Source organism: Miniopterus natalensis, chromosome 17 (assembly GCF_054644295.1).
Source record: "Miniopterus natalensis isolate mMinNat1 chromosome 17, mMinNat1.hap1, whole genome shotgun sequence".
Lineage (NCBI taxonomy): Eukaryota > Metazoa > Chordata > Mammalia > Chiroptera > Miniopteridae > Miniopterus > Miniopterus natalensis.
The window spans coordinates 38740363-38760919 of NC_142097.1; the positions used below are offsets into that span (position 1 = coordinate 38740363).

The following is a 20557-nucleotide window of genomic DNA, read 5'->3' on the forward strand; positions in this document are numbered from 1 at the left end:
GAGCTCTGAGATTGTTTCAGGCCCTGTGGCCAGTGACAGGTGGATGCTTCTGGCTGGTGGGGACTGGCCTGGTGGGGACTGGCTCTCCTGTCTTCACGGAGCCTGGAGCAGCACAGCTTCCTCAAGATGAGAGGTGGCAGTCGGCCAGGGACTAGAGACCTAGGGACAGATTACCTCTCGCTCTGAAGAGAGTGTAGTACTGTTCACTCACCTGTTCACTACTCAGTTAAAGGACAAACAGATCCTACTTTATCACGTGAAAAGGTGAAGAGCTGATTTATTCATCAGTTATTAAGTGAAAAGTCACATGAATCCCATTGGCTTTCAACATAGCAGAAAAGAATCCTCAGGCCTGCTGAGTTCTTTAGGGCTTGGCTCACCAGTTCATCCATGACTTTCAGAACGTCAGCAGAAAAGGCCTCCAGGCCTGTGCTCCTTCCTCTGCGGTGCCCACCCTCCCCCTTACCTCCCCCTGGGGCCCCTTCCCCCTCCCCACCTGTGTGTCAGAACTATCAGGGTTCCTAGAGTGTGGGGTCCTGCTCTCCTCCACAAGGGGCCCGCCCTAGGGCTTCTTTGAAAGTTTTACTTGGATCTGTACTTGAACTTAGACCCTTGCTGAAAGCTAATCCTTGACTTGGGTTTTTTTAAGCAGCAGGCAAACTCTGAATTGACAGAAAGGGAGAAAGCAGGTGGTGTGAGCTCTTCCTTCCATCACAGCTGGCCGGGCCTCTGCTCCTTGCAGGGCCCGGGACTGGGCATTGAAGCTCATTAGGGGGCAAGGGTTTGACCATGATGAGGGCATTGGGCACAGGTATGAGGGGTAGTGAAGGTTCTTTGAAATTAGAGTAGATGGTCAAGATTCCAGGGTGTTTACCAGTCAGTAGGTCTTAGATGTGCATAGATAACCTCTCGGCTTTTCCGTTCCAGCGCCAGCAGCAGACCTTTCCTGCTCTATGTGGCCCTGGCCCACATGCACGTCCCCCTAACCAAGACCCAGCTACCAGCAGGCCCACAGGCCCGGAGGCCATACGCTGCAGGCCTCCGAGAGATGGACGGCCTGGTGGGCCAGATTAAAGACCAAGTTGACCGCACAGCAAAAGGAAATACATTCCTCTGGTTTGCAGGTAAGTAGTAAAACCCAGCCAGCCTATCTGAGATCTAATGGTCAGCTCTGCATGTGCGCCCTGAAGAGCTGAGCCTGGTCAAGTGATCATCTTTAACCGGGTAGGAGGCTCACTCTGAACTTGGGGCCCTACTAGTGTTGGTTGGTTTGAATGCTAAGCACCTGTCCATTTGGGGCCTCCAAGACTAAGCCCCTGGAAAGGTCTGCACCGAGAGATCTGGTACCCTGTTGGGCCCTTAGGTATTGATCGGGGCCATCTGGGTGTTGCTCTTAATTGTTAATGAATGACTTTGACATTGTGAACCTATGTAGTCCTCGGTTGGACTGTTCTAAGACTCCCTCTTCACTGCCCTCCTGGTCCCAGGGACTCTGGTTGCTACTGGTCACTAGGCCACCAGGTCCTGTCTTTTGGCTGAGTGGATCTGAACTGGTGAGCCATTTAGAGGCCCCACAGGCACTGTGGGTTTCAGGTCCCCATCTGGATGAGGGCAGTGGTCAAAAGCACTGCCTTTGGGTCACAGAGACGCCTGGATTTGAGTCTATGCTACTGTTGAGAAGGTTAATCTCACCAAGCCTCTTCACCTGCAAAGTCAAGCTAACAATGGAACCTAGTCCACAGCATGTTGGAGGATCATGAGATAATCTACGTGAAGCAATGGGCACATAATAGGTGCTCAATAAGTAGTTGCTGGGCTGATGGCAACGGTAATGCAGTTGCTAACAGGCAAAACTCCATGAGGCAAGAGCCTCAAGATGGGACTAGCCTGGGGAAGGAGGGGCCACCTCTGAAGGTCCAGCAGAGCTTCATTGAAGGGCAGCTCTTCAAGGGCAGGGTCGTATTTGATTTTACAAGTCCCTCTTCTATCTAGTTCCCTGCTGTGCCCAGGGATGTAGGGCCAGAGAGAGAGAGAATCAGCCAAAGTGACCACTAGCCCATTGACCTTTCCGTGTTGCTTCTTTTGGTTTTTAGGAGACAACGGCCCGTGGGCTCAGAAATGTGAGCTGGCAGGCAGCGTGGGTCCCTTCACCGGATCATGGCAAGCTCATCAAGGTAGGGGTCTCAGCTGGCGCTGGTGGATCCCACCGTGGGTGGGACATGGGATTCTGTCTCTGGAATGACCAACTTCTACCCAGGCCTTAGGGCATCATTGTGAAACAAGGACAAAGTCCTCACCAGTCACCAGGTGCCAGAAAAGAAACCGATTGGAACAGAGAGAGTTTCTGGTTAGCCCAGAGCGTCCTGTCTCTCCTTTCCTCCTGGGACACTCTCAGGGGACCGGCCCTCTTCCGACAAGCCAGCCCGCGGGCCTGCCCAAGCTGTGCGCTTCCTTTCCTTCCATCCTGCTGCCCTTCTCATTGTTTCCCTTCTTTCTTTCCTCTTTGAAAAAGTCATCCCTCCATCCACCCAACCATTAAGTCATTCCATTCCTTCAAGAAATATTGAGTACACAGCTACTGAAGGTGTCTGTATCCATTGTCTCTACGCCTTACAATCATAAAAGGTAGGTTCATTTCCATTTACAGAGAGAGGCTCAGAGAGGCCAAGTCACCTGCCCGTGGACACACAGCTTATGAGGAAAGAGCCGGGCTTGCGTCTCCCGGGCACACCACACTGCCCTTCTCTATTTAAACACCCTCGCTCCCAGCTCAGCACCCATCTGCTCTGGACAATTTTCCTCCCAAGGACCATACTTTTCTGAGAGAGCAGCCTCTCTGGGGCAGTTGGTAGTATGGACCAGACCCTCAAAAAGGCTCATGCCTCTTTCTGCTTCAGTTTCTCCTCTAAGAATTTCTCCTAAAGAAATAAATATCCAAGTGCACAACAATGTATATAAAATGATGTTTATTGCAGTAGTTGTTTAAAAAGTAGTTGGACATAACCCAAGTGCCCAGCAGTAGAGGAGTGTGAAAGAAATTACGATGCATCCATTTAAAGAAATGCTGCATGTCACTGACCTGGAAACATTTGCATTCAATACTTTTCAGCGAAAAAAGCAGGTTGCAAAACAGTATGTGAAGGACAATTTTATTACATAAAAATAAGAGTAGGTATTCTCGGGAAATGGTTAGAAGAGGCAACAGAAGGTAACGAAAGATTAGCAGTAATTACCTCTGGGTATGATTTTTCCCACAACGAACTTGTATTATTCATATCCGAAAAAATTAAAATAAAGTTTTTTAGAAGGTGCTTGTATCCCAGGGGTTCGGAAGTGGACGTGACGAGGTTTCCCGCTGGGCCTGGGTTTTCCTGCCGTCCAGCTTGATCCTGAGCTGTGGCCCCCCAGGTCAAAGGACACAAAGTCCCTTTCATATTAGTCTGGCAGAATATTTGTCATTTCCCAGGACTGTAACCTTTGTGCCCCTCGAGGCCGGGGGCGAGAGGGACGTGCTGGTCATTCCTTTTTATTTGTCAACTTTAACCTGGTGCTCCTTGGCTCGGGTCCCTGGAGAGCTTTACAAGGGAGCGGCTGTCGGGGCTGTGGCCACTATTCTCTTTCAGCCCGGTCCCCCTCTGTGATGAGAGTGATGGACCCATCTCACTGGACCGCTGGGAGGGGCCCCCGGGCTGTTGCCTGCGGGACGCTCGCTCAGCCTCACGCTTGGCCTTCACCTATCCCCGCAAGACTCCGTTGCTTCGCAGCCAGCCGAAACACGGCGGTGCCCCAAAGGGGGGAATTGGGAGGGGACCGGCAAATGCCCTAAGAGAGGCTCTCTTGGTAAGGTACCCGGGTAGCATAAATAGCATGTGGATAACTTTCCTGGTGTCCTGGCCTCTGTCTTGGGAAACGTTCCTCAGTAGCTGGATTTCAGTTGTCTCAAGAGAACACTTTTTTGGGCACGGACTTGCCCAGTGTTGCTGCTCGATGTGGGATCTGAGTGGCGGGCACGGCACCTGAATTTGTGGGGGGCTGGGGCTGGATTCGTTTTCTTCTCTCAGGAGATCCTGGAGGCAGACTTTGCCTGGGGGTGAACGCTTCATGTTCACCTCCAGACCAGCTCCGCTATTCCAGAGCCTTCCTCGCTGCCCAGCAAGCTGCAGTGGGCCCCGGGAGGCCAGGCGGAGCCCTGCGGGGAAGGGCCGAGCCAGGCGCCCGGGCAGGAGGTGAGCTGGGGGTCCTCCTAGACCGCCTGCCCCTCCTCGCGCAGGTTCCCCGTCGGCGGGACGCCTGCACATCCCACGGTAAGGGGGCCGGCCTCGAGAGCGGATGAAAGAGAGAAGACGGTCGATATTTTTGCAGCGGAGTAGGACAAACAGTACTCAGAGCCCTGCTCTTTCCTCTGTGCAGCCAGCCCGCTGCGTCAGGCCTCGCACTGCCTTCTCCTGCTTTCGGCCCCCCGGGCCCCCCTCCTCGCTTCCCCTTCCTTTCCTGGCCGGGCCGCCTTGCTCAGCTGATGGGATGAGGCAGCGTCTCCTGGAGTCATCTCTTCACCCCGTGCAGGAGCGAGGGTGCTCCCCTGGGCTCGGCCTGCGCGCTGCAGGGGTGAGGGGAAACCATCCCGGGGGGCGGAGGGCAACCCAAAGTGACCCTGCCTCCTCCCGAACAGGACATGAGGCGCCTGCCCACCGCTAACCCCAAGCCCACGGCCCCCGCCCGGGCCTGGCTCTGAGCGGCTGTCCCTCTCTTCCCCACTCCAGACCTGCCTCCTGCCCAGGACAGAACCCGCACCTTGTTTGTCCCCTAACACACTGCTCCTCTGTCTGGAAACTCTTTTTTTGTTTTATTGGAAGAGCAGAACTGTTCCTTCCTCCCCCTTGGTGATGAGGAAACATTCTGTTGAACTTGGCACCCTCAGCCTCTGAGAGACCTTGGTTGTTTGTAATCTGATGCTATCAGGTTGTTGCATAACTTTCCCACTGGGAAGCAGGCTCTGCATCCGGGGCCTTCTGTCCAGTGGGGAGGGGGAGGGGGAGGGCCAGAGAAAGGTCAGAGGTGGGCTGGGTGAGGGAGCATGCATGGGACAGGCTGTTGGCTGTTGGCCCTGGTCGCGGACAGGGCCAGCTGGTGGGGACCCAGTGGAGGTTGAATTGTGTGTCCTTCTGGGCCTTGGGCCACCAGGCTTGAAATGTCCCCATCATCACAGTTCAGGCCACCCCTGGCCAGCCAGAGTCATCGGTCCCAGCAGAGGCCTGGCTGCCCTTTGTTTCTAGAAAACCAGCATGCTACGGGCACCCTTGGCAAGGGCACATGTTTATATTTAGAAAGGAAGCCTGCTGCTTCGGAAGGTTAGAGAACGTGGGCTCCTTGGAACCGGCGTGTTCCTCCCAAGCCACAAGCTCAGATGTCTTCGCAGCCCAGGCAGGTGATACAAACACACACGTGTGCGTGTCACCAGTGTGGGCCATTCCGGAGTCAGGACACTGGAGACAGGGTCCTGTCTAATGACATTCAAAATTAGTTTTAAAACACACACACACAAAAACCATACATGCCACCCTGGCTGGTTTGGCTCAGTGCTTAGAGTGTCGGCCCATGGACTGAAGGGTCCTGGGTTTGATTCCGGCCAAGGGCATGGACCTCGGTTGCAGGCTCGATCCCCGCTCTGGTCAAGTGCGTGCAGGAGGCAACCAATCAATGTGTCTCTCTCACATCGATGTTTCTCTCTCTTTCTGTCTCTCTCCCTTCCACTGTCTCTAAAAAGCAATGGAAAAAATATCGCTGAGTAAGCATTAAAAAACACACACACGCAAAAAAACATCCATGCTAGACCAGGTGTCGGAGGGCGCAGTTCAGTGTCTGAGCTCCCCGGTGGCAACTGCTGCTCTTCTCTATCTGTAGGTAATTTTTTGGTGGTTTTTTTTTTTTTTTGGATGGCTTTTTTTTTTTGGCACTTTGTGGCACACACTATGCCAAAGGATCTTGCTTCAAGCTTCATATACATTCTCTTGTGTAACTTCCCCCCACCCCATGAGATGAGTACAACCTTGTTGCCCCTCCGTGGCTGGGGAGACTGAGTCTGATGGGAGTTAAGAGCTCTGCCCAAGGCCACACAATCGAGGAGGGGTGGCCCTGGAGCTCGACCTGAGGCCTGCCGGGTGCCAGAGGCGCCTCCCCCTTACCTTGCTAACATTCCTAAAGCTCGGGCCCTCAGACCATCGCTTCAGATTCACCCAGAACCCAAGTCCCGCCCTGGACTTAGTGAGCCCGCGTCTCTGGGGTTTTCCCTGTGGCCTCCGGGCTCTACCAAGAAGTTTCGAACTCGGTCTCTGACTCAGCGTGGCGTGGCGCTTGGGTCCCTTTCGGGAGAGACTGCTGTTCCAAGCTTGGGCCAAGGGCGCCGTCCCTGGCTGGCCCTGTCTCCACGCATGAGGGACTGGTCACTTCACTTCCATGGCCAGGAAAGGACAAGGAAGCAAATCCATGAATCATGGTTCTGTTTATACTTTGGTTGCTGAGGCTAAATATTTATTGCTTTAAGTAAGAGGCTCTGCTTTAATTAGAGTCATAACTAACCACAAGTGCATTGAGATGCGTTCTCATGACTATGGGACATGCTTTTCTCAACAGAAAGCCACATGCAGCTAACACTTTTCATGAGCTGGTGCCACTGGTCAAGGGATTAGGGGTTAGCTACACTGAGAAACAGCTTCTGGCATCAGAAAGTACATAGAAAGGTAACCTGTGGACTTACCTGTTGTTCTTCTTATAACTGATGGGTTCATAGTTATGATCCGGTGTCTTAAAGATGTGAAGGTGTGGGCAGTGTAAAACCCCGTGATTAAAAGCACTAGGCTACATTTAATTTTCAAATGCATTATGCCCACTTTCCGATCGTGCCCCTGCCCCGCCTGCTTCTGGAATGGGCGCACTCTCTACTTTAAATCACCAAGAGTGCACCCCAGGCCAATTAAATTGAGATTTCTGGGAAGGGACCTCTGCATGGGTATTTTTCATGCTCCCCTTGTGATTCTACTACACATCCAGGGGTGAGTGGGAACGCCACCCTGGAAAATGTAATGACTGAGAGTGCTGGCTGTGTAGTTAGGCCTGGGTTCAAATCCCTGCTCTAGCGTTTGCTAGCTGTGTGAACTTGGGCAAGTTACTTAACCTCTCTGAGCCTCGGTTTCTTCGTCTGAAAAATGGGTATAATAAGCACCTATTTCTCAAGGGTTAAATGAGATAATGCAGGAACGCTCAGGAGTACTTAACTTGGTGCTTCGGCCGGGCTCGGTAAACAGGAGATGCTAGTGTTACTGTTATTACTGTGTGTAGCTGGGAGTGAGTTTCCATTAGCAGGAGCACGGATCACTGGAGAGGACCAGGGGACCGGAGGCAGCTCTCCTGGGATTCGGCCTCTGCTAGTGCAGAGAAGCCACAACAAGCACTATGACTGTGATCATCAGACTCCACAGCCCTGGGGACCCACAGAGAATGCCAGTGAGAGTTTTTAAGCTTGTCCACCCCCAGCAGCGCCACTGAGATGCTGGGATGCAGGATAAGACGGTATCCACACCTTGAGGCGTATACACTTTAATAATTGCTTATGCACACCCTGGATGCTTTTCAGATAAATCGCTTTCGAGTGTGAGGTCTCTGGGCATGGCTGGGATATAGAGCCGTGTCTCTGTGTTAAAGCCAGAACCCAGCTGCCGCCAGACTAGCTGGCCAGCTCCACCACACAGGGGGATGGACCCTCTTGCGGACACACCGAGGGGCTTTGCTCAGCTAGCCTTTTTCTCTTTCTCTTAATTCTGAATCTTTGCCTGCGGCCCATTCGCTTGGTTGACATCTACACGTTTTATAACTGACTGAGTTCCTTCTAACCCCTCCAGCTTTCAACCCTCTGCTGAAAATGGCAAACACATCAAAGTATTTTTCTCTGAAAAATGACTTAGGCAAGTCCCTTGCCTGAAAGCAGCAACACAAAAGCTTGTGGCAAACAAGCAGACTCCCTAGTGGTGAAGGCCAATTAGCAGATTTCTTAATTAGGGGCTAGTGTACCGTTCTAGAAACATCCCGGAGGCAGAGAACAACTCCTGTGCCCACCCTGGTGCCTGCATCTGGTGACTGTCAGAACTACCAGCTCATTTCTTGGAACTGAAGCCTTCACCTTAGCATCGGGCCTCAAAGGTTGCAGAACTGTGTGAATTTTGTGCACCAGAGACATGCAAATAAACAGGTTCTGTATCTCTCCCAGCTCTCCCCCAAGCTTCCCCATAAATTCCCCTCGTGGGGGTGGAATTCTCTGCAGAGCCCTAGCACATGCAAGTGTGGACACTCCCTTCCTCCCTACTCTTTGGCCTTCAGCTGCGGCGTAAATCATGTACCCAAAGCAGCGCGGGCGTGGGTTCCCTGCTTTGTGTGGTTCTGGATTCTCTCGTCTGTGGGCGTCAGTGATTGGGAGTAGGCTCTGTGTGTGTTTGTGGAAGGGTGGCTCTCGTCCGGAAGGATGGATTTGAGAACTCTTGGGCCAGGCCGAAGAGCTTCCCATGCAGGCTGCACAACTCCACTTGGTCCCAAGAGCCCCACACCCCGAAACACGAACGGTCCATAGGAGCGGGGTTGCTTTGTGTTTTTTGCTTCTCACTTCGACACTTGGGGGACCCCAAAGCTGGCCACGAGGAAACCTCAAGAATGCCGAGCATTTCTGGGGTGGCATGCTGGGCGCCGGGCCAGGGACCTCCAAGGCTCTGTGTCGTGCAGAGGGGCAGAAGCCTTGGCCTTGCTGTCCGCTCCTTCCCATCACCGTTGCTCTCACATCCACGCCAGCCGAGCTGGGGAGTCGCATGACCACGGGACGTGTGAGCCACACACACGTTTGCTTTGGCAGGCTTTCTACAGGCTAACCCTGAGGAATCCTTGGCTCGGCTAGGGTGCGGGTGGGGCGAGTGTGGGAGTGGTGGGGATGGTCATGGTTAACTCGAGGCAACATGTGTTCGGGATGTTTCCATCAAACATGACCTCATCTCCTCCGGCCCGCTGGCCACCGTTACTCTGGTGGTCACTTTTTGACTTAGCGTCTACAAAAGGAATTCCTTTCGTTACCAGAGTGGAAATTCATAGATTGCACATAGATTGTCCTTGCCTCCTCCGGGGAGGCGTGAGGTCGGAGTTCTTACTAATGCTGTCTCCCCAGCATGGGATCAGCTCGTGAACTCAAGGTAAAACAACGCAAAGCAGAAACAACAGCAGAGTCCATGCCCGGCCCGAGGTTGGGCCCGGGCAGGTCAGAGAGCTGGGGAACTTTCTGCCTTTCTCTTTTCAAACCATTGTATGTTTTCATCCAAAGCAGACGGCCACATTATGATCAGTAGGAAGACAAATTCATTTATTTAATGAGTGTTTGTTAAGTGCCCGTGTCTTGGGTGCACAAGACTGACAAAGTCTCGTGGTGTGGAGACTCACGATAAGCGAGTCAGTGAGGCCGACGATGCGAAGTGTGATGCGGTCTGAAGAGACTAAAGTGACGCGGTTTCAGTAAAGGGCGACCGAGGCAGCTACTTACATATGTCGAGTCTGGTAAAATAAAAGCACGTCTTGAAAGATACTCGCTAGTTGGCTAAAAATAGCTGGTCACTACTGTAGTTGTCAGGTGCTCTGGGAGGGCCCCCTTAGAGAGGGGCCCGTGACCCAGGGCGCAGCTCCGAGGTGAAGGGCAGGCCTGAGTTACTGCTGTCAAAGAACCCACCGCCTCCCCTCCTTCCGCAGGGGGAAGTCCAGCCAAGCGGACCACCTGGGAAGGAGGGCACCGCGTCCCGGCTGTGGCGTACTGGCCTGGCAGAATCCCCGCCAATGTCACCAGTCCTGCCCTGTTAAGGTATGACGCCCAAACTACCTTGACGCGTTGGGGTTCACCACAAGAATATCTTGGCCCTGGCCGGTGTGGCTCGGCGGTTAGAGCGTTGGCACGTGCATCGAAGGGTCACGGGTTCGATTCCTGCTCAAGGGCACGTACCTCGATTGCAGGTTTCATCCCCGGCCCTGGTTTTCGGGGCGCATGCGGAAGGCAACCAATCTATGTGTCTCTCTCACATCCATGTCTCTCTCTCTCTCCCCCTCTCTCCCTCCCTTCCACTCTCTCTAAAAATCAATGGAAAAAATATCCTCGGGTGAGAATTAACAGAATAAAGAAAATCAGGCGTTTGAATGGGTCAGAGACCTCAACCTCATCCACCGCCCGCCTTTCCCAGGCGTCCCCAGGCAGTTCCAAAGCTCGGATTGTAGCAGCATGGACCTGCCACCTGCAGCTCCACCTGCTGTTAAAGCAGTGGCGCAGGGCAGTCTTCCCAGGCCACCCGGCTTAATGTCTGGGTGAAGAGGGGACCGGGCGGGTTTGGTGGCCTTCAGCGCTGAGTCGTGGTGGTGGGTCTGCTACAGCGTGTCCCTTCCGCCCTGGCCCGAGCTGATGGGAGGAATCGATCATTTGAGCTGGAATAATTCCATCCTTGGAGGTAGGGCAGGTGTCCCAGGGGTGGCTGTGTGAAGCCAGCATTTCACGGGCAATCCCATGGCCCCAAGAGAGGCATGTAGATGTCCACTTGCCCTGGAGGGGAGGGGGAAGGGAGGCGGGGCCACCAGGCTGGCAGGGAGAGAATGAATCCTTAGGCGGGGACATTCTCCGTACCCCTGGCAATGAGGCCTCTACAAGAAGGCCGGTCACTGGGTGCTCCCTTCAAAGAAAGGACAACTGTCCATGTGACATCTCGCCGTCGCCCTTAACTCCTTATTAAGGCACATCTAGGAGGCCATCTCCTGGGCACAGAACTTGGCTGTGGGTGTGCCATTGAGCTGTGTAACCTCAGTGGGGACTTACCACTCATTCAGACAGGGTCTGCCCTATATTCACCGACAAGGGGGACCCTCAGTAGAAGCCAGTGCCTGCTCATGTGCTCGGAGGTTTGGGTCTGTTTGAGGACTAATTTACTATTTCCACGGGTTCTTCATCAGCTGAATGTACGAGCCTAGAGAACACAGCTTAGTAGAGGGAAGCAAGCTCCACGGGCCCCCTGGAGCACCCCCAGACCTGGTGGGGGGAGGAGAAACAAGCCCAGGGCAGAGGTGGGTAAACGGCTCCACTGGCCAAAGCAGGGAGTGGGAGGCACCACCCCGGGCAGCCTGTGGGGCCCAGGACTCCAGGTCAGCCCCATACCGTCAAGAGGGCTGGAGCCCTGTGATGTCAGGCTGGCCGGGAAGAGGGCCAGGCGCTCTGCTTTTTATGGGGCTGACTTGGTGCGCGCGGCCAGGCCAAGTGTTCTCAGGCCAGGCTGCACACGCACAAGGAACCGCCGTCTCTCAAGTTACATCACCCAGACCAGGCACGTGCCTCCCACTTGAGAGCGGTGTTTACACCTGTCCCCTGCCACAGCCCTGTGATACGATTGCGTCATCCTGTGGATCATCCAGGGCCCCAGAGACGGCAGCTGACACGGGATAGTTTGGGGACCGCAGGAAGTGAATCTCAGTACAAGGTAACATTTACTTGAGGGCGCCAGGAATTTTTACCAGAACGACACTGATACACTCTAGCAGCCCCTTGTAGGATGGTTTTGGTGTTAAACGGGTCTCAGTTGTATCAGGACAGTTTGTCTCCACAGAACCCACCCTCTTGCGTTTCCCACCTGAATCCATGTGCGCTTGGGGGAGCATCCTTGCTGCCGGGACCGGCTGCCCGGTGCCTGCCTCCCGTTTCCACGGCTCCCTCAGGCTCAGTGCTGAGGAGAGACGGGCTGACGCGTCCTGTTCCCGGGAGCCCAGCGCTCCCGCCCAAGTGCTTATCGCTCTCCGAGTACGTCACAGCGCAGAGGATACAGATCTGTCACAGCTCAGAGGAAACAGATCTTCCAGATAAGGCCGGAGTCGTTTAACCTGTATTCTGGCTGCCCTGATGTAAACACCAGGGAGCAGATGAGTTGATACAAGGATTCACACAAATACAGAAAAGTAAAAAGTGTTGAGGGGCAGGGGAGAAGGGATCCGCACTAATGCCACTGGCTCCCTCTTAGAGGTAACCGTTGCTCACACTCCGGGTGCACGCAGCTGACGTGGTAGGATCCGAGAAAGGACTCCAAAGCCCGGTGACACAGTGACAGAATGGGGGGAAATTCATTTATTCAACAGATGTTTATTGTTGTGTCCAGCTAGGGGTGAAGCACTGCCCTAGGCACGGATGCTCCTGACTTTGGGGAGGCGACCTGCCTTCAGGAGGGCGGGGCTTGGGCGGCACGTGGGAAGGAGCCTGCTGGCGATTGGAACCTAAAACCAGAAGGGAGGGTGTCTCAGCCTCGCACTGTTGACCTTTGGGGCCGGATCATGCTCTGTCGTGGGGGCTGCCCTGTGCACTGTGGGATGTTCAGCAGCATCCCTGGCCTCTGCCCGCTAGATGCTGGTCACCTCCCCACCCCTAGTTAGGACAACCAAAATGTCTCCGGGCAGCTCCAAGTGTCCCCAGGGAGGACAGATTCAGGCTGGTTGAGAACCAGAGCTTTGTGCGTAAGAAGGGGAGGGGCCTGCTCTGCATCCAAAGTGGGAGCCCCTGTCTGCTCAGCACAGAAGAGTTCTCTCTCTCAGATCCCTGGGGCGAGCGCAAGGGAACCAGAATGGTGTGAAGAGCTGGAAACAAGCTCATTTGAGAAACACGAAAGCTGCTGGTTAGCCAGGACAGTGGATAATCCCCTGGGAACCCCGTGGCTCCTTCTGACATCCGAAAGGTGGTCATTACATGGAAGGGGGATTCGACTGGTTCTGGACTGTCTCGAGCCACAGAACTGTATCCTGGGAGTAGGAGCTACGAGGGGGAGATGTTCATGTCACTGTCCGGTGGTTTCGGTGTTGCCCTGGTCAGGGTCAAGCCACATGTCCAGCAAGTCATCACCCCCACCCCCTGTGCACGCTCGCATGCACGCTCGCGCGCGCACACACACACACCCCCTTACCTGGCAGTGAGCAGCAGTAGGGGAGACAAGGAGGTGATCCCCCCCCCAGCCTCGCTGGGCTCTGCGGTGAACGCTCACGCTTCACCGCTGGGCTCTGCTGATGCTCTGAGGGCAGCTGCGGCCCCTCCAGCCCCCGCAGGCGGCGTAGGCCGGGAAGGGGTAGCACTGGCTTTTCCCAGGGGAAACGAGAGGGAATGACCCCGCAGGAAGAAGCTTGCAACTACATGCTAAAAACACTGCTCTCCACGTCCTAGGGACAGTTCCCACTCTTCCATGGTCTGGATGGAGGAAGTCCTGTTGTCCCCCCCCATGTCCAGTCCCACGCCCCCCCACTCTTTCCCCGAGCAACCCCCTCACCCTTCTCACTTCCCGTCTTCAGATCACGTCCACCGTTTTCCCAGATATACTCTCACCAGCTTCTAGGAAGCGCCATCCCTTCCCACCCGCTGACCTTGCCCTGGGATGCACTCCACCCCAGGGTGGCCCGTCACAGCAGCAGACTTCCCATCAGCCCTGGTCCTGAGGCCCAGGCGGTTCCACACACAGCCCCCCCCCCCCCGCTGGGGGCAGGGCCCCCCCCATCCTCTCCGTCACCGGCCTCCACACCCAGGCTCCTTGGCAGCTCCTTGGCTGAGAACATGGGTGCACGCACTGCCTGCGGACAGCCGTCAGCGCCTTGCGTCGGCCAAAGCCATAGCAAGAAATGGAATATATTCCCACACGGGCAAAAGAACCTGCAGGGGTGTCCCCTGCCCACGCCGGTGGCAGCCTTTGGTGGTGGAGCCGAGCAGGCTCCTGGCTGCCCTTCGCGTCTCCAGAGGCCATGGCTGGGGGACGGGGGTTGTTCTCCCTTCTAAAGTCAGGGCCGGCTTCTCTGCCGGGGCCAGGAGACTTTGGGAGCACGTGACCTTTTTATTTCCTTCTAAAACCAGAAGAAATAAAAAGAACTTTTGGGTAGAAGAAAATGGTTTTATGTATACTGTTTATATAGTCATCTTTATGTCCGCGCAGCTGTGAAACGGAATTTTGGATAGTTTGTATGGAGGAAAGGACCTGGGAAGGCAACAGAACCGGGGTTCTCATGGGAGTCAGACTGGGACCCCGCCCAACGCCTCACCCCGTGTATCATAACAAGCTGCAGAAACCTGAAAATGTCAGGTTTTTTTCCTTCACTTTCCTCAAGGTTTAAAGACGCCCAGGACCAATTACTTAGGTGAGGTTTGAAGTTGGAGCAGCTGAGGTCCCTTTGGCAGCCTTTGTAGAGCTGATGGTTTCTCCAGGTCCATGCCAGGCTCGGGGGGCACTGGGACTGTCTGTGCCCAGGGGGACCTCCCTCTTCCAGGGAGAACCTGGGGCTTGGCTTCCTCCACTGCATGAGCAAGGAGTTCTGAGAACCCGAGCTGCTGGGCCTGGCGAGTCACCGAGACACCCACGCGTTTCTCTGGGGCTGGAGATTTCCTCTGTGCTCTGGCCGCCTGGGACCCTCTGAGGTTCCCGGTAAACGCTGAGGCACCGGGATTCCGAGAACATCAGGCTCGGCGCTGTCTAATGAGCAGGCGAGCTCGTGACAGAGGCGGGGAAACACAGCATGGAAAGGGCACCAGGCCTTCCAGGACCGAACACCCCCGCTCCTCCTGCTCCCGGCTGGCCCCATCTGTGTGTGACGCGGACCTCTGTCGGGGCGCGAGCTAGAGGAGGGTCCCGCGCCCCCCACAGCGCACTGCGGCCTGGCAGCCACCTTGGGCCCCCCGACGGGCTCCTGGGCGGCGCTGCACTCTGCAGATGCTTTCTCTGGGCTCCTTGACACTGCATCCGTGTGGGATGCCAGCTCCCGGGGCACGTAGGTCAGGAGATAAGCCACCAGCCCCAGGGGCCGTGAAAGCGGAAGGCAAACCAGAGACACTGTACCGTAGTCAAAGGAGGGGTTCTGCCCGGGGTCACAGGCAGCGATCTGGAGAGGAGGCAGTGGAGGCGGGGGGAGAAGCCGCATGGCAGGTCCCATCTGCAGCACCCCTTCCCTTTTAGATATGTTTTTATTAATTTTTTTATTTTTAGAGAGGGAAGGGAAGAGAGAGAGAGAGAGAGAGAGAGAAACATCGATGTGAGAGAGAAACATCCATCAGCTGCCTCCTGCACGCCCCCTCTTGGGGATCGAGCCCACAACCCGGGATGTGCCCTGACCTGGAATCGAACTGGCGACCTCTAGGTGCGTGGGAGGCCACTCGACCTCCGAGCCGCACCAGCCAGGCTGTCGCCCTTTTTGGAGGGAAGAGCTCCCCCACCAGGCGCCCACTGGGAAAAGTGGCAGGTGTGAGTCTGAAGTTTGCTCCTGCGCCCAGCCTCAGGCCAGCCGGAGCCTCTTTCCCGGGGAAGTCCAGCCTCGCTCACATTGCCCCTGCCCTCCCAGTTCCAACAGGTCCCACAGACGCTCCGTGGGCCGGGCCCGCGGGTCAGCAGCTCTGGTGAAAGGGCAGCCCGTCGGGTCTTGCTGACGAGTTGTTTCCAACGTGAGCATAGCGGGCTGGACACAGGTGCGCCCTGTGGTAGAGTAAAATTGTACCATGAGTTTAAAACAATCACATGAACAAACCCCACCAAAATGTTAACAGTGGCTGTCTTTGGGCGGTGGACTGTCTGTGCATCATTTTCTCCTTTCTATGTCTGGATGTGCTATTTCTATCAGGAACGTTTGCTCTTCTGCGATGGGAGGAAATAGCTAAATTAAAGGAGTTGGAGTGTTTCACACATCATGGGATTCTAAGCAAAGACTAGATATTTGCAACACAGAAACCCGGGGAAGGAGAAATGAGGTCCACATTCTCTTCAGGCACCTGTCACACACTGTGCCCTCTGAGCTGGTGGCTGTGGCCTAGCTGGTGACAGGTAGAACCACTTAGATAGGCCCACAGGGGTGCCCCTGAGAACAGTTATAATACATCCAGTGAGCACTTTCTGAGTGCTAGATTCTTCTCTGTGTCTTTATTATCATCATGGCCTTTTTTAAAATAATCTTCACCCGAGGATATTTTTTCCATTGCTTTTTCAGGGAGAGTGGAAGGGAGAGAGAGAGAAAAAAACACTGATGTGCGAGAGACAGATTGGTTGCCTCCCACGCGCACCCTGACCAGGGCTGGGGATCGAGCCTGCAACCGAGGTATGTGCCCTTGTTCAGAATCGAACCCAGGACCCTTCAGTCCGTGGGCTGACGCTCTAACCACTGAGCAAAACTGGCCAGGGCTCATCCTGGCCATTTTAGAGAACAGAAAACCGAAGCCTGGAGGGGCCAGATAGGTGGCAGCACTGGGGTTTGAGTCCAGGCAGCACCTGGCCGCTGAGCCACCGGGCTCTTCTGCCTCTTGCAGGAGCAGAAACCAAGGTGGAACCTAACAGAGGGCCAGGCAGGTGGAGGGGGCGGGCTACAAAGGAGGCTGCTAGTGCCGGGCGTGGGCTGGTCCAGTAGGTCTTGCCCACAGTATGGCCAGGGAGAGAGTCTGGGACCAGCCAGGACCAAGGGTGTGTCATTTTCCCTGCAGCCTGCTGGACATCTTCCCAACTGTGGTGGCCCTGGCGGGGGCCAGCCTGCCCCAAGGCCGCCACTTCGACGGCCTGGATGCCTCCGACGTGCTCTTTGGCGGGTCGCAGACTGGGCACAGGGTAAGTGGAGGAAATATGTACCCGTCCGGGCTCTTCAGGGGGCTGACCTGCCACCTCTCACCCGGGGTCAGTTCGCCTTTGTGCAAACAGAGCCATCCTCAGAGGATACAGGCAAGCAGCTGCTCCAGATCCAGTTCAAGAAACCCCACGGGTGACTCCTCTGAGGTGACCCTCTCTCTCCACTCCCTTCCCTTCCCCTATAACCCACCTGCTGTGTCAGTCCAGGTTTATGTCTAACCATATGGCCAAGGGTGGGTGCACAGTGGTGCTCATTCCCTGTGAGAGACCTTTGGGTGGAGGGACAGTCCCCTGGCTCCTGGAGGGCCCAGGGAGAGGCTCAGCAGCCCCCACTCTGGCTTCGGGCATGTGCTCCCAACACCCCAGTGTCCTCTCTTCAGGTGCTCTGAAGCACAGCCAGGAAATGCGGGGCCTGATGGCCTTTCCCCGTCATTTCCCTGTGTTTTCCCTTCACCAGGAGGGGAAGGGGAAGTCGGAGCGGGGGAGGAGGGGGAAGGAACCAGAAGCCTCTTTGCAAGGCTCCGGGAGCAGGACTTCACGGTTTCGGACCACACATCAAAGGGCCTATTTATATTTGACTCGGATGCTGCTGAGTGTCCTGTGGCAGCCACCGAAGCTGCCCTTCCCGCTCGGCCGCCCCAGCAAGCCGCACCCTGGGCCCGGGAGGGCGCTTCTGGTAAACGCGTTAGCTTCCAGGTGTTGTCGGTTGATGCCTGCCCCCCTCCCCCCCCAAGTACCGAGTCTCCGGAGCAGCTGACTTTTAGCAGCTGCAGACGCTCGGGCTCCCAGGCCGAGCCCTGCTCCTGAGCACAGCAAAGCAGGGAAGTGGTTTCCTCCTTCGGGCTCAGAGTTTGCAGTAAGTGACCCTGGGGGCTGATCCAGGACGTCAGCGAGGTGCTCCTGAGTGTTTGTCACCATGGCTACTAACGAAATCATTGGAGTCACCAGGAAGGGCTTCAGGGCCTGCGGTCTCCTTGATGTGGCTCGGGCTGTGGGAGCCAGCTCTTTCGCGCTCACTTCCGTTCCCACAGCGGGAACGGCCGCCGTCTCTCTCGAGCCTGCAGGCTGCCGGGGCCCCATCCACAGGGCTCAACAGTTACGCGTCCAGTGCCCGACGGAGGGCCAGGCGCAGCCACAGGCCGCTCGGGCTTGTCGTGGGAGTGCTTGCGTGGTAACGCGGCTCGAGCCCGGCTGCTCTGCCCCCTCACCGCACCCCACGGCCCACGGAAACCCCCGCCCTGTGCTCTTGCCGAAGCCGCGGCGGTTACCTGAGAGTGAAAGCGCGTGGGCGCAGGCACCCGGGGCCCACCCAGCCCTCGGCGCCCGATGCCGCAGGTGAAGACCCTTACTCGGAGCTTGGGGGCACATAGGTAGTTGTTGGCCTTGGACTTCTCTGGTCACCTACTAAAGAGACTACAATAAATCACCTCTAACTTGATGAAGGAAGGCCAGGGGTAAAACTATGAGTGATTATATAGACACGTGTACACACATGTATATGCATGTACACATGCGTGTACACATGTACCGATGTGTTATGCCTGGGTGTGTTTAAATAGCACAGTTTAGTTGTGTTCACCCTCAGAGATGGCCTGGGCTTACAAGGATTCTCATAGGGTTGGGTTAGAAGAAAACCATCTGGTTTCAGGAAACTCAGAGTGACTCCTAGTTATCTCAATACAATATGCAAATATATCGCGGCCATTGGGTTCTTCCCTACTTTGCAAATGAAGTAACCTAGAGCCACTAACTTTTCTGCACCCTCCCCAGGTCCTTTGTTGAGAGGTTTAAAGGCAAATTAACGGGCAATTGGTTTTCCTGCTGAATGGCAGCTAGGGCCGTCCTGAGACTTGATGTTCGGGACCAGAAGCAGCTGGCGCCATGCTCCACGCTGCGTATTCTTGCATTTGCTGAGCCTCCTGCTTCTGATGTTGACAGGGCCGCGTCTTAGCAGAGAGGGCGACCACAAGGAGGGAGAGGGGAGCCAGGCAGGGGAGGGTCACCAGCTTCCCACTTTGCACTCTGGGTCTCCCAGATGGAAGTGGGAGGCCGTAATGTCCCCACGGGTCAAGTCATATCTCAGCCCCAGGTTGCCGTGACCAAGCCCAAGAATTGTCAACAAAGGGGAGGCCTGCCTGATGGCTCTGCCACTGCCCAGCCCAAACCAGCCCGGAGCTGCCGTGGGTCACAAAATGCTTGGCACATGCATGGGGGCCATATGTTGAAACGGAAGCTGGGTATCTAGGTTTTAGCCCCTGTCGCTTCTCGTGGTGAGAGACAGCATCCCGAGTGGCTGGCGAAGGGCTGACCACTTTGGGGGGAGACGAGCTGTGCACCCACCCCCACCCCCACCCTATGGGATAGGAGGCCTCCTCCTGGGGATGCGACGCAGGCACCTGCCTTCGGATGACTCTCATGTGCAGACACAAAATAGGACAGAACAAAGCAAAGGGGTAAGAAGGGCAACCGAGAAGGTGCAACGTGTTTTCGGAAGGTAGTTTCGTCTTTGAAATTTGGCGTCCCCGGGGGAGGAAATGTCTGCAGCTGTGATTCATGGGTAAATTGGCCAACCTCCTTCCTATGTTGATATAAACAAGAACACTACAATCAGGCTGCTCCAAGGGGGGAAAAGATATACACGTTCTCCAAAAGCCGTCCAAGTTTCTGAGGGTGAGCCGTCCCCCAGTGTGAGCTTCCTCTCGGGCCGTGGAAGTTGCCTCTGGAACTGTCGCCTAAATATCCCAGCCCACACTATGGAATTTCTGTCGCCGAGACGCGACGCCCGTGACGGGAACCGGCGGACCTTGACTCCCATCTTCTGGATGTCCGAGTGCATCATGGATCAGTTGACAATAGGTTTTCCAAGTCCCCCACTTCCTGCCTTCTCCGCAAGGAAACAGCAGCCTCCTGCGGTGAGAGGCTTGGCTTCCCGGGGCTGGAAGAAGTGAGGGTTTTGAGTTACCATCTCTTTTCCTGTTTGGAAGGAGCCCGCTGTCATCACGCTGGCTGGGGGACTGCAGAGGCTGTCACGAGAGCGCCACGGCACGGAAGAGGCAGGTGTGGGAGGAGGGAGCCCCGCCCTCGGCATCCTCTCGCAGCCGGGAAACTTGGGGGGACAGCTGTTTACTGCTCCAACAGATGTTTCTCATTTTTTTTTTTTTTTTTTAGCCCCATGGAAACTTTGAATCATGTAAGCGCCTTCCCAGTGATATATATCGGTCATGATTCATACCAGGGCGGTCTCCCACGTTCAGCCCAAACCCACCAGCCTACCAAGGATGCTGGTCACTTATTTACTACCAGGTCCTGCCCTTGGGATCCCCGGATTAGGTGTTTCTATGCTATAGGGATTCTTTCATCTGGGACCTGCAGAGGAAGGAGCCCCTCAGTCCGAATGGAGTCAGACTGAGTGGGAGGGGAGGATGGCGCCACTCAGAGGTCAGGGGGTGCCCTTTTCTGGAGAAATCACACGGAGAGGTCCTCTCGAGGTGCCTCCCGATGCCGTCCTTGCTCAAGTGAGAGAAAACCAACTGGCTGCTGAAGAAGCCGTTTTGCTGAGAACAGGATCACCTGCGCCAGGATCCCTGGGAACCTTTGCGAAACCCGCAGGTTCCCAGGCCCCGGGTTGAGCCTGGAGGGTGGAGCCCGGGCGGGGCCAGGCTCCTGGACACATGAGCTGTGCACTCACCCGGAGCCCCACACTCGGAAGGACCCTGTGCTGGGCTCAAAACACACTTGCTGGTCCTCTTGCAATTCTCCATTCGTGGACGAGATTTCTTTCTTTCTCGTTTTGCGCGGGACCCTGCCGCTTACACAGCTGGTGCTGGGGCCGGGAGTCTTACCAGAGCTGTAGCCCCCTCCGGTCAGTTCACAGAGGGGCCCAGGAGGGG

At 55.6% G+C, this 20557-nt stretch overlaps 1 protein-coding gene across 1 annotated transcript in view; it reads left to right on the forward strand.

Moving 5' to 3' along the window:
• ARSG (arylsulfatase G) overlaps positions 1-20557 on the forward strand; it is a 44984-nt gene that overhangs the window by 18014 nt on the left and 6413 nt on the right. Inside the window, exons 6-9 of the mRNA XM_016201478.2 lie at positions 928-1124; positions 2094-2174; positions 9772-9880; positions 16529-16649. Coding sequence (XP_016056964.2) covers positions 928-1124; positions 2094-2174; positions 9772-9880; positions 16529-16649 — 508 coding nt within the window. The remainder of the gene's footprint in view (positions 1-927; positions 1125-2093; positions 2175-9771; positions 9881-16528; positions 16650-20557) is intronic.